The sequence below is a fragment of the Triticum aestivum genome, chromosome 5A, assembly GCF_018294505.1.
Source record: "Triticum aestivum cultivar Chinese Spring chromosome 5A, IWGSC CS RefSeq v2.1, whole genome shotgun sequence".
Lineage (NCBI taxonomy): Eukaryota > Viridiplantae > Streptophyta > Magnoliopsida > Poales > Poaceae > Triticum > Triticum aestivum.
The window spans coordinates 491,760,777-491,773,741 of record NC_057806.1 but is presented as its reverse complement, the minus strand read 5'-3'; the positions used below and the strand labels follow the sequence as shown (position 1 = coordinate 491,773,741).

Sequence of the window (12,965 nt, the reverse complement as noted above, 5' to 3'; positions counted from 1 at the left end):
TTAATTACTAAAACCTGTAGTGTGGGTTGATTTCAGGGAAATATAGGAGGTTTTCTATAAAATGGCGCGACGGATGACCATAAGCATTCCGTGCTTTATTATTAGGTAGAGATTAGATAGAGATAATAAAAGGTAGGTAAAATAGATATGAATATATATTTTTGCGAGGAGACGAAGGCCATATATTAAAATTGTTCATATGTACCATATATACGTGCCAGTGTTGACAGTGGCAAACCCCAGTCTCGACCTTCAAATATATTTGACAAACTGGAACCAATCATGTTATCACTTATGATGCATTTGCAGTGACTAAATTCCAACAATCAGTTAATTACACCCACTTAGTGACAATTGTGTCGCACGAGATATAAGAAGTCAAATTCATGTGGCTGTGGTTGTCTGCATCTACAATCGTGGAGTTGGAGAAAAACTCTTACTCTCGTTTTTGCATGGATTTCAATTGAAAATGTCCCTTGAATCTAATGGTGCCCTGTACACATGTTAAAATAATTACTTGAATATTTGAATAATAATCTTTGATTTACTAATACTACTAATTAGTATATACTCCCTCTGTAAACAAATATAAGATTGTTTAGATCACTATTTTAGTGATCTAAACGCTCTTATATTTCTTTACGGAGGAAGTAGAAAATTCAGTGTAAAATCGATAAAACCTTAGTAGCACACCATCACTAATCAACCATGAGCTAGCCTGGCCAAATGACGATGGTACGATGATCTCTTTCTCGAACACAACATGTTTTCTGGACTGCAAATCTGATATGCCTTCCTTTCAAAATTTAGAACGTCTTTACAGGTTGCAAGTTCCAGCTAGAAGTTAAAGACCATCTGCTGTGTTAGGGAAGCCCACGAAAATGATGCACTCCTCGTTACCAAAGGAATAAAAAAAATCATGGTTTCGCTTCCTGACACGCTCACTGCTCATGAGCATTCCAACTCCATGCCCAGGCCTCAAGGTAGAGAGGGAAAAGAGTGGCATTCATCGCTATTCAGTAGTAACCAAGCAGCAAAGAGTGGACACAATTCCGCACACAACTGCAGAACCTGAAGATCAACCTGGCAACTTTCTCGGCCCTGAGAAGCGGCGCAGAAGCATACATCCTGATGCTGTCAGTGGGCTAATGGCTTTACAGGACCAGGACAGGCGAAAGCTAAAAACCATTCCTGCAGCTATCTATCAGGGCAAACTAGGAAGTGTAACTTTATCAAAGGAGAGGAAGCTGATACGCCCATTATCAACTTGACAGAATTTAAGACGAATGCCGTCAAACTTGTTTTCCACTGTTTGCAGTTCATCCCTTGAGGGTGGCTTGTCTCTGTGCCAAATCCAACAACAAAAAAGGTTATGGCCAGAAATACCGATCGGTAGGTCGTACGAAATAAACTGAAAATTGTTAAGCCCAGATTCATATGTTGTGATCCTTTTTGTTGTTATAGAGCTTCTATTTAAGTTCTTCTGTTCTGCTATTTATGGCTTTATGCATCTCATTGCTACCTACTGTTGCTTAGAATCGGGTTTATAGTCGGCCAAGAAAAGAACTTGTGACAAGTCACAACTGATGGACGTATAATAAGCATATAATGTAGGAATCAATGTTTGATTGCAAGATAGAGTTCAGCTGACTATAACTATGCTTAGTAACCAAAAAAAGTCCATCACCTTTGATATTAGGCTTAATAGACTTAAATTACTTGCATTTATATAGGTCAGACATGATGACCACTCAGGTACAATAGAACAGATAAATTAAATCTATGTTCACAGAAAGACAGTTAACAACATAGAAAATATATCCATGTGCAAGAGAGCCAGTAAAACATCACAGGCACATCCTGCATGGCTAAATATACCAAAGTTTCAGAACATAAAACTGAAAGGGGAAATCATACATTTCAAACGAGATAACTAATCATATCAAACACATGACCAAAAAATTAAGCGTGTGTGTGAAGAGATAACCAGGGAATGGATTGCTGTAAACGAAAATGCCGCACAAGTTTAAAAGCGTGGATCCACGATCTGCAAGTGGCGGGAAGAGTAACATTACCTTAACAGACATACAAGAAAACTAGGGACTCCTGGGGACGACTTCTTAAATTTGCTATTTGGTAGATGCACTTTAAAGGATGGATACATCCCATCTATGCACATTCCTTTGAGCAATTTGGTAATGTCATTGCAGGCACCATTTGCTTTGCCAAAGCTCAGGCTTGTGCCATCCATACTCTCGGGGGAACTGGTGACGTCACCGAAACGGATTTGCTTCATTGTCCAGGGAACGTCATATCGTCCAACAATGTAGCCAAGCAACTTCAAGTGCCTGTAAGCTTGGAAGGCATCCCAGGAGCACCCATAACTTCCTGTTGCAATCTTTCCATAGATCTCCTCCATTCCAACTGTTTCATCCTTGTCATCAAGAAGAACCAATGCCCCTCTTTCTGCCAAGAACCTGCGTACTTTGATCATGCAACAAGCCTTAAACCGCAAGTCGGAGTATTTGAAAACAAAAACCATGACATGTGATTCATGCATAATCTCTAAGCAATGATGTTGCACTAGTGCACTATTTTGAGTGCGAGATGATGTAACTAGTAAAAAAAGTAGGTAATAGCCATGCGGTTTCAAATACGGAGTACAAGGAATCCAGGGCATGCTGCAATGTTACAGCATTTCATCAAACAGGTCGCGTACCCAATCTCCTCCACATTGTAGTAGAGCTTGCCACCCCGTGCTATGCCAGTGGTCAGCCAGAGCTTCCCCTTGTTGTCCAACACCTCTGCCGCACCAGCCTCCTCCACCCACCGCGCCCGCGACGCGACGTTCCTGCACCACAACATATACAACCCGATGAACGATCCAGAAGCGCAGTGACAGCATAAACAGATCAACCACAAGATAGCACACACCTGAACTGGACTCTCGAGAACGAGGGTACCTCGTCTGAGAGGAAGGGATTGAGGTGCTGCTCCTCCCCGTCGTCTTCAGCCGCAGCAGCGGAGGCAGCCCTGGGAGCACGGCCCCTTCTCCGCCGGTCGCGTGCCACAGCGGCCATGAACAACTCCCTGCACGGTTGTACTCCCTTCTCTCACCAAAACTTTCAAGGCTAATAGTTGACAAATGTCCCATGTTAGCTCTGCCCTGGCCAAAATGCCCTTCTTTCTCCGCAATTGAGCGAATACCCCCAACTTAGCTTTGCTGATTGATAAAATGCGACACATCACAATTTATCATGTTTCTTTGTTGGATGCCGAAAATATCCCTAACCAAAGTAACAAAAGAATTTTGCTAAAAAAACTTAATCTGAGAAAACAACACTGCACAAAAGCCACATCCATCTGCTAAGACGATAAATCCACCATCCCAGATCCATTCCCCATGCTAGTGTTCATACCAAATAAATTGCAGCACACACCAAACCCTGAAATCGTCCAAATCCAGGAACTGACCACAGACATGGGGCATTACACTTGACTTGAGAGAGAGAAGCTCACCTGAGAGAACCTGCTCTCCCTCGATTCAGGCCACTGCTTCTGGTTGTCACCCTCGTGGGCAGGGGAGAGCTTCAAGTGGACGGCGGCGAAGCGAGAAGGCAGGGCAGGATGGGACGGGATCGCGTGGTGGGGAACCTGCAGGGGAGGAGGAAAGAAAGTGAATGAAGCTCACACTGATGATTGTATTCATGTACAGAGGTGTGCTTATATACACGCACATGGAGAGATACAAGTGAGGGAGCTAGAGTACACGTTTTAACAGAACACCTATCACGGCGTATGTGGGGAGTACGGGTAGTGTGATGACCGTGCATGGCGTGTGCCCGTTAGAACCGGTTCAGGAGGTTGGCCTCCCACGCCAACATCCCTGTCACGTTTCCAACAGCCCCCCGCAACCGAAAGTGGTGCTCGCAAACGTTGAGGCTGGACCGAAATTCGTTGATGACGTTGGCGGCGAGCCCCTTGGTGACGATGTCCGCAAACTGAGACGACATCGGTACGTGGAGAACACAAATTTCGCCAAGAGAGACCTGCTCCCGTACGATGTGAAGATCGATTTCAATGTGTTTCATGCGCAGATGTTGGACCTGATTGCTTGACACGTACATGACTCATGTTGTCACAATAGACAATGGTGGCACGTGGTGGTGGTCGACGGAGTTCGGCGAGTAGTTGACGCAGCCAACAGGCTTTGGCAACAGCGTTGTCCCTCGCTCGATATTCAGCCGCCGCACTCGACCGCGAGGCGATGTTCTGTCGCTTGGAGAATCAGCTGAAAAGGTTGGAGCCGAGGTAGAGGGCGAACCCGGACGTGGACTTGCGGGTGTCAGGGCACCCCGCCCAGTCGGCGTCGTAGTACGCCGTAAGGTCACTACCGGAGGAGTGGTGGAACTAGAGCCCAAGGTGAGCAGTGTTGCGCAGGTACCGGACTAAAAGTGTAAATCCCTGGGATCATGCATAAATAAACAGCATGTTGCGCGGCTTAAGAGATGTCAGGCCACGGTAGAGTGAGATATTGGACCGTGCCGGCAAGGCTCACGTATAGTGAGGGGTCGTGGAAGCGGGGGCTACCTATGGCGGACAATTTGGAGTTGGTGTCGACTACGTGGAGATGGTTTTGCAGTTGAGCATGGCCGCGCCTTGATCGCGAGGGTGTATTTTGTTCCTGGGAGATAGATGCCGTCGGTGTTTTCGTGGACATTGATCCCGAGAAAATGAGGGAGAGGGCCCATATCGATGGAGAACTCGTGGTGGAGCGAGCAAATGATGGACCGCAAAAACTGAGGCTAGCTAGCGATGAGAATAATAGCATCGACATACACAAGAAGGTAGGCAGTGTCATGACCCTGATGAGACCCCGATGAAGCGAAAACAGTGAACAATTGCTGTTGCATGAAACCTAAGGATGAGAAGATAGGTGGTGAACCGTGAGAACCAAGCTTGAGGTGCTTGTTTTAGACCGTAAGAGCGATTTATTGAGGCAACACACATCTCAAGGACGAGCAACGTCGATGAAGCCGGCAGGGTGAGCATTGTACACAGTCTCGACGAGGTGGCATGCAAAAATGCATTTTTCATGTCGAGTTGGTGGATGGGCCACGAGCTGTTGGTGCTGAAGCTGAGGACGACGTGGATCATGGCCAGTTTGACAACCGGACTGAAGGTCTCGCCGTAATCGACTCTGGCTTGTTGAGTGAAGCCACAGAGCACCCATCGCACCTTGTACCATGCCAAGGAACCGTGGGGGGTGAATTTGTGCCGAAAGATCCATTTGTTGGTCACCACGTTTGCACCTACAGGACGAGGAACCAACGACCAAGTGCCATTGTGTAACAATGCATTGTACTCCTCTAACATTGTGTTGTACCAGTTTGGGCCCTTAAGTGCTACGCGGTAGGAAGAGTGGGATGGGACTTATGGAGGTGGTAGCGAGAAGGTTGGGATGTTGTTTGGGAAGAAAATAACCAGATTTGGCCATTGTATGGATTTGTGGTGGTTTGGGGGTGGTTGTACCGGAATAGCCCATGACGCCACGGGAGGTGGAGCTCGCAAGACGAGATTGGGTGCATGGGAGCTGTCAAGGGGCGGGAGAGGGGGGGAGGGGGGAAATCTTGCGAATGGGATTGTGAGCCTGGTCTTGGCAACAGCTGGGTGGGTGAGAGGCGACGATTAGATAGTGATGGGTGGGCTAGGGACAGCTGGAGTCATGGGGTTGGCCTGGGGAATCGGGTGCACGGGTAATGAGGGCGGCGTGCGAGGCAGAGTGGAGGGCCCAGCGCGTGATCCGAGGACAATACAATCTGGGGCGATCCCCAAGCGGATGCCGGTCGTTGCCAGTTGTACGAGATAGGTGAGATGGGATATGCAGTAGATCCTGTCGGGCGTTTTGCAATGTGGTGGATTTTGGGGTGAGTGCCAAAGCGAAGGGGAAAATCTTCTCGTCAAAAATCACGTGCTGTGAAATGTAAACTTGTCTCATACGAAGATCCAAGCAACGACAGCCTTTGGCTCCAGACGGTAACTGATGAACATATAGGGTGTAGACCACAGACAAAGTTTGTGAGGTGGAAGATGATTGAGCTTGGGAAAGCATAAGCAGCCAAAAACGTGCATGTGATCATATGTGGGATGAATGTCGAATGAGATTGTTGACGGCAGAAAACAAGTGCCGGTATAGGAGATGTGTGTCAGTATGAAGGGCCTCGACCCAATATTTGGGCAACATGTGGGTGAGGACGAGTAGGGTGCGTAGGACGCCGTTCGTGGCGCGGACCAGTTGTTAGCGGAGCTGGAGGGAAACACCGGTGCATGAGTAGTCGCACAGGGAGGAAGAGAGGAACTTGTCGCCATTATCACACTACAGACATCGAATAGAAACATCGTATTGAGTGTTAACGAACGCAAAAAATCGCTGCAAAGTAGACGATGTGTCATATTTGCATCGGAGAGGAAAAGTCCAAGACTAAACGCGTGAACTCGTCTAACACAACTAGGTAAACTAGAACCTGGAAAAGTTGAACACAAAGGATGTACATAAATCGCAATGAATCAATTGGAATGGAGCAGTATAAATGAATGAGACATTGGAAAAGGTAAGCGAGGCTGCTTTCCAATTTTACAAATTCAAAAACAGAGGAACTTTGAGATTTATTACATGTGAGAAGAAAATCCTGAGCTAAAACAGAAAGAGAGACGCGACTCGGATGGCCCAGATGTTACCAATGGTGAGAAGATAAAGATCTCCAGAGCTACCGGACTTCAATAGGGTTAAAGAAATCCCAAGCTACCGGACTTCAGTAGGGATTTCCCCGTTGCCAAGTCCTTCACAAAAAAGCCAAAATGGTCGGAGACAACAATACACCAATTCTCACGAGTAAATGACAGACAGAAACTAAGTTTTTGATAATATTAAGTGAAACGAGAATCTTGTTAAGATAGAAGGGGTGATCGGTCAGGCTAATAGAACCTGTAGCGACTATGGGCATGAAGAATTGTTGCCAAAGCCCCTGAATCCATGAACCAGTTAGGTCCATGAAGTCTATTAGCCTAACCGATCACCCCTTCTATCTTAACAAGATTCTCGTTTCACCTAATATTGTCAATAACTTAATTTATGTTTGTCATTTTACTCGTGATACTCGCTGCTGCTGCTGTACAACAACAACAGCAAGCAACAGCAGCAGCACCAGCACCAGCACCACCACCACCACCACCACCACCACAACAACAACAACAACAAGTTGGGGTAGGCTAGAGGTGAAACTCATAAGATCTCGCGACCAACTCATGGTTCGGGCACATAGATAGTAAGCTTCCACGCACCCCTCTCCATAGCTAGTTCTTTGGTGATACTCCAATCCTTCAAATCTCTCTTCACGAACTTCTCCCAAGTCAAATTCGATCTACCCCGACCTCTCTTGGCATTCTTCACACGCTTTAGCCGTCCGCTATGCACTAAAGCTTCTGGAGGCCTGGGCTGAATATGCCCAAACCATCTCAGACGATGTTGAACAAGCTTCTCCTCAATTGGTGCTACCCCAACTCTATCTCGTATATCATCATTCCGGACTCGATCATTCCTCGTGTGGCCACACATCCATCTCAACATACGCATCTCCGCCACACCTAGCTGTTGAACATGTCACCTTTTAGTCAGCCAACACTTAGCGCCATACAACATTGCAGGTCGAACCGCCATCCTGTAGAACTTGCCTTTTAGCTTTTGTGGCACTCTCTTGTCACAAAGAATGCCAGAAGCTTGGCGCCACTTCATCCATCCGGCTTTGATTCGATGGTTCACATCTTCATCAATACCCCCATCCTTTTGCAATGTTGACCCAAATATCGAAAGGTGTCCTTCTGAGGCACCACATGCCCATCAAGGCTAACCTCCTCCTCCTCGCGCTTAGTAGTACTGAAACCGCACATCATGTACTCGGTTTTAGTTCTACTAAGCCTAAACCCTTTCGGTTCCAAGGTTTGTCTCCATAACTCTAACTTCCTATTTACCCCCGTCCGACTATCATCAACTAGCACCACATCATCCGCAAAGAGCATACACCATGGGATATCTCCTTGTACAAAAAAGATAAGGGCTCAAAGCTGACCCCTGATGCAGTCCTATCTTAATCGGAAAGTCATCAGTGTCGACATCACTTGTTCAGACACTTGTCACAACATTATCGTACATTTCCTTGATGAGGGTAATGTACTTTGCTGGGACTGTGTTTCTCCAAGGCCCACAACATGACATTCCGCGGTATCTTATCATAGGCCTTCTTCAAGTCAATGAACACCATATGCAAGTCCTTCTTTTACTCCCTGTATCTCTACATAAGTTGTCGTACCAAGAAGATGGCTTCCATGGTCGACCTCCCAGGCATGAAACCCAAGTACCCAACTGATTTTTGGTCACGGTTGTCATTCTTCTTAAGCGGTGCTCAATGACTCTCTCTCATAGCTTCATTGTATGGCTCATCAGTTTAATTCCATGGTAATTAGTACAACTCTGAACACCCCCCTTGTTCTTGAAGATTGGTACTAATATACTATGTCTTCATTCTTCTGGCATCTTGTTTGCCCGAAAAATGAGGTTGAAAAGCTTGGTTAGCCATACTATCGCTATGTCCCCGAGGCCTTTCCACACCTCAATGGGGATACAATCAGGGCCATCGCCTTGCCTCCTTTCATCATCCTTTTTAAGGCCTCCTTGACCTCAGACTCCTGGATTCGCCGCACAAAACGCATGTTGGTCTCATCAAAGGAGCCGTCCAGTTCAATGGTAGAACTCTCATTCTCCCCATTGAACATCTTGTCGAAGTACTCCCACCATCTATGCTTAATCCCCTCATCCTTCACCGGGAGTTGGTCTGCTCCGTCCTTGATGCATTTGACTTGGCCAACATCCCTTGTCTTCCTCTCTCGGACCTTGGCCATCTTATAGATGTCCCTTTCGCCTTCCTTCGCCCCTAACCATTGGTAGAGGTCCTCATACGCCCGACCCTTTTGCTTCACTGACAGTTCGCTTTGCGGCCTTCTTCGCCATCTTGTACTTCCTTATGTTGTCTGCACTCCTATCCAGGTATAGGCATCTGAAACAATCTTTCTTCTCCTTAATCGCCTTCTGGACATCATCATTCCACCACTGATTATTCTTGGAGTTCCCCTTTCCAACACAAATCTAACACCTCGTCTACTTTGCAACAATTTTTTGCGTTCGTTAACACTCAATACAATGTTCCTATTTGGTGTCTGTAGTGTGATAACGCCGGCGAGTTCCTCTCTTCCTCCTTGCGCGACTACTTCTCATGCACCGTTGTTCCATTCCGGCTCTTCTGACCTCACAACTCGCCGCAAAATGGCAAGGCTGAGCGACTCATCCACACCACGAACGACATCCTACGCACCCTACACATCCATGCCCACACGACACCCAGATATTGGGTCGAGGCCCTTCATATTGCCACACATCTCCTAAACCGGTGCCCATCTTCTGCTGTCAACAATCTCACTCCATATTTTCTTTTAAATGGTGCTCTTCCACATATGACCACATGCGCTTTTTTGGTTGGTTGTGCTTTCCAAACCTCACCCATCTTGCGCCTTACAAACTATCTCTACGATCTACGCCTTGCGTGTTCATCGGTTACCCCGTTGGAACACAAAGGCTATCGTTGCTTTGATCTTCGTATGCCCCATGGGATCACAAAGGCTATCATTGCATGGATCTTTGTATGCGACGCATTTTAATTTCACGGCACGTAGTTTTTGACGAGAAGATTTTCCCCCTCTGTTGTGGCACCCACCACAAAAACCACCACACCGCAAAATGCCACACTGGATCCGCTACATATCCCACCTATCTCATACAACAGGCGATATATGTCCGCCTCGGGATTGCCCTAGATTGTGTCCCCTCGGATCACGCGTTGGGTCTAGCCAGTCCGCCCCGCGCGTTGCCCTTGCTACACGTGCACTCGGCTCCCCCGGTCACCCCCGTGACTCCAATTGTGCCGAGCGTGCCCCCTTGACAGCTCCCATGCACCCAACCCTGTCTCGCCGGCTCCACCTCCCCTACCGCCATGGGCTATTCTGTATAGCCACCCCAAAACAAACACACAATGCATGCAAGGGCCAAATCTAGTTATTTTCTTCCCAAACATCATAATCTCATCACCGCCACCTCCATAAGTAACATCCCCTCCTCGTACCGTGTAGCACTTACCAGCAGGCGGCAGGGCGGACCTACTGCTGTGAAGGAAGCAGGGCAACGTGCGTGTGTCATTCTGGAGGAACGGAGCAGAGGTGTGTGTTCTTTTGTATTTCAGTCAAGGCAATTTTGTCCTTTCACATCTCCAACCAATGGGCTCAGCAGAATCACGCAGGTGTGTTTGGATGGTTGCCAATACCTACCTACCAATTTAGTGGTGAAGCTAGCAGCGAGTTACGCCTAGGGCTAAGCTAGCTTGGACCAAAAATTCTCGAAATTTTCATTACTTCATAGAAAGGAATTACAAGGGATCTTGGTACTAGGCCTTCGGCTATAGCCCTTGTTGCCCTAGGCTTGTCTCCGCCACTGTACCAATTATTTGGTCATGACCAAAATTTTGGTGCTTGTTTGGATGGTTGCTAATCAAGGATTACGAGTCGACGAGTCGTTGAGTCGTTCCGAGGTTGAGACTCATAGACTAATCGAACTAGTCTTAAACTAGTGCTAGACTAGTCGACAAAGTACTGTAGTAGTCAACTACTAATACCTAGTAGCAGTATGGAGTAGTAAACTGTACAACACATTACAATATATACAATAAAACCAGCAGTGCTAGCCAACGCTCGCCAGGCCTAGCCCAATGCCGCTCAGCACGCCACCCCCAGCTGGCCCATTTGGGCCCAAGTAGTCAGCCTACTTAGCCTACTTCCCATCCCAGCCTCTGTAACCCTAGCTCCCGATCGATCCCGTCACCGCGCCTGCGCCATCACACACAAAAGCACGTGCGCGACCCGCGCCTCCAGCCACCGCCGCCGGCGAGCCCGCCGACCACCGCCGTGCCTCTTCTCCTCTCTCTCTCTCCTCTCTTTGTGGCAGGGCCGCACGCGCCTACGGGGCACCGCCATGGCCGCCGCCCGAGCACGAGCTCCGGCCAGCTGCCACGCCTTGCTTCGCCATCCGCCGTCCCGACGGCGGGTCAATGGGTGCTGGCGGTGGCCTCGTCCAGGCGGCTTGTTCTCATAGCTTGCTCTCCAATTTTCCCCTCCCAAATTTGAGTCGAGCGACTCAGACAGCAGGACTAGTCTAGACTAGTCGTAGACTAGTCTCTCGACCGCTCGACTCATCGAATTAGTCTACACGAGATTCGCAGTCGACACCACAGTTGCGACTCATGGACTAGTCCATCGACTAGTCTCGACTAGTCCTTCGACTCGTGATAATGCTAATATATTGGCTTGCCCATAACTCTATGACAACTCTAGTTCAACTTTTAGTCAATGTTGGACAATTATGCGCAAGCAAAAGCTTGACCAAAATATTTGCTAGCCAAATGTTTGTTAGGGCTAACTTGGGCTCAAACCAAACGTACCCAAAGTATGGGACAGACTCTAACCAAGACATAGAGGCTGCAACCATAGGATACCCAAATTGCGCAAAAGCATGACCTACTGTGTCACCACTCTGACAAGAAAAAACGAACTCATAGCTATCAAGTGAGGCAATGCAAGCACTTCACACTTTGCGTGGTAAAACACCAAAATAAGCGAGATCAGAGTCCCCGGAGTTTAACGCCTAGACCAAGTTCAACGAACAGATTCTAGGATAATGTGGAAGGCCCCTAGACCACCTGAACCTTCAATTGCAGCAATGCAAGGCATTGCGTAGAGCTTTCCTCGTGTGTACAAGTTTTCCGGCACCTGCCGCCACAAACTCTCCTGTGCTGTGCAAACCACAAAGGCAACAATGGAGCTAGGATTGAACCAAACCCCAGGCAATTTTTTTCGTCAACATGAAAAAGTTTGGCACGTATAACAGCCCATAACATTCCAAAAAAATACCCCATGCGAAGAACATACAAAATAAAGTTCAATTACTCAATAAATCTAGAATTGAACCTTTTTTTGCAAGGATCTAGGATTGAACTTCAATGCTTAACAATCTAAAAAAAGAGATAAAACATGAGAAAACTACAAATCATCTAGACACTGGAAATCAGACAATGCAAATGTATACACCAATTTATATTTCTGCAAAATAAATCAATTCGAGTTCCATCAACACATTACACATACTCACATACACACTTCAATCCATTTTAATTTCAGTTCAACATTATAATCATATATGCATTGTGACAATAAGACAATGTATATAGAAAATTCAGCAAATACCAAACTTCCAGCGAGAAAATTACCAGCGAGAGGAGAGGAGAGGCGCCGCAGAGGTAGGATGCAGCAGCAGGACACACAGTCAGAGCACGCACAGCAGGCGGCGGCAGAAGGACGAGGCCTGGGCGCAGCGGAGGAGGATGTCGTCGCCTTGTCAGCTGCTCTGCTCGTCGCCGCCCCGGGGGTAGAACGACTGGCCGGGGGTAAACCGGCTGGCGCGCACGGCGCACGGCAGCAGTGCAGCACAGCCAGGCTGCACGGGGCAGGGAAGGCCGGTAACAGGATGACGGCGGCGGCGGCGGCGTGCGTTAGGTCGTGGCGTGAGTGGAGAGAGGAGGGAGCTAGGCCTGGGCTGCGCTAGCTGAACCCCGGGCCCATATATAATTCTTACGCGAGTTTAAAAAAGTCCTACGCCCAGCTCCAGGCCCGTGCTACGGCAAATTGGCAGTATTCTCCAGCTTTTTTTAGCAATATTCTCGGGCTTTGTTTGGTTGAAGGGGAGGAAAACCCCACGTTAACAAGAACAAACCGTGATTTCTAAAAAAAAAGGTGATTCTCAAAAAAAAAAC

General features: G+C 47.5%; 1 protein-coding gene across 4 annotated transcripts; it reads right to left on the bottom strand.

Moving 5' to 3' along the window:
* Window positions 1-771: 771 nt before the first annotated feature.
* LOC123104289 (uncharacterized) lies at window positions 772-12,756 on the bottom strand. Of its 4 annotated transcripts, none has more exons than XM_044526109.1 (6): window positions 12,423-12,756; window positions 3,520-3,654; window positions 2,935-3,287; window positions 2,720-2,851; window positions 2,076-2,477; window positions 772-1,343 (listed from the first exon to the last, which is right to left on the bottom strand). In XM_044526109.1, exons 3-6 carry the CDS (start codon window positions 3,078-3,080, stop codon window positions 1,205-1,207), a joined length of 819 nt encoding a protein of 272 aa, XP_044382044.1. In that variant the 5' UTR covers window positions 3,081-3,287; window positions 3,520-3,654; window positions 12,423-12,756; the 3' UTR covers window positions 772-1,204. The 4 variants fall into 4 exon arrangements, with proteins under 4 accessions (XP_044382044.1, XP_044382045.1, XP_044382046.1 ...); XM_044526110.1 differs by having other exon boundaries at window positions 2,935-3,223; XM_044526111.1 differs by having other exon boundaries at window positions 2,935-3,131.
* Between the last annotated feature and the right edge of the window lie 209 nt (window positions 12,757-12,965).

Excerpts from the sequence above, each read along its gene's own strand:
- LOC123104289 (XM_044526109.1), bottom strand. The coding sequence starts at position 3,080 with ATGGCCGCTGTGGCACGCGACCGGCGGAGAAGGGGCCGTGCTCCCAGG. Across the intron at positions 2,478-2,719 it reads TACAATGTGGAGGAGATTGG|GTTCTTGGCAGAAAGAGGGG; the intron begins GTACGCGACCTG and ends CAAAGTACGCAG. Across the intron at positions 1,344-2,075 it reads TTTCTTGTATGTCTGTTAAG|AGACAAGCCACCCTCAAGGG; the intron begins GTAATGTTACTC and ends GATTTGGCACAG.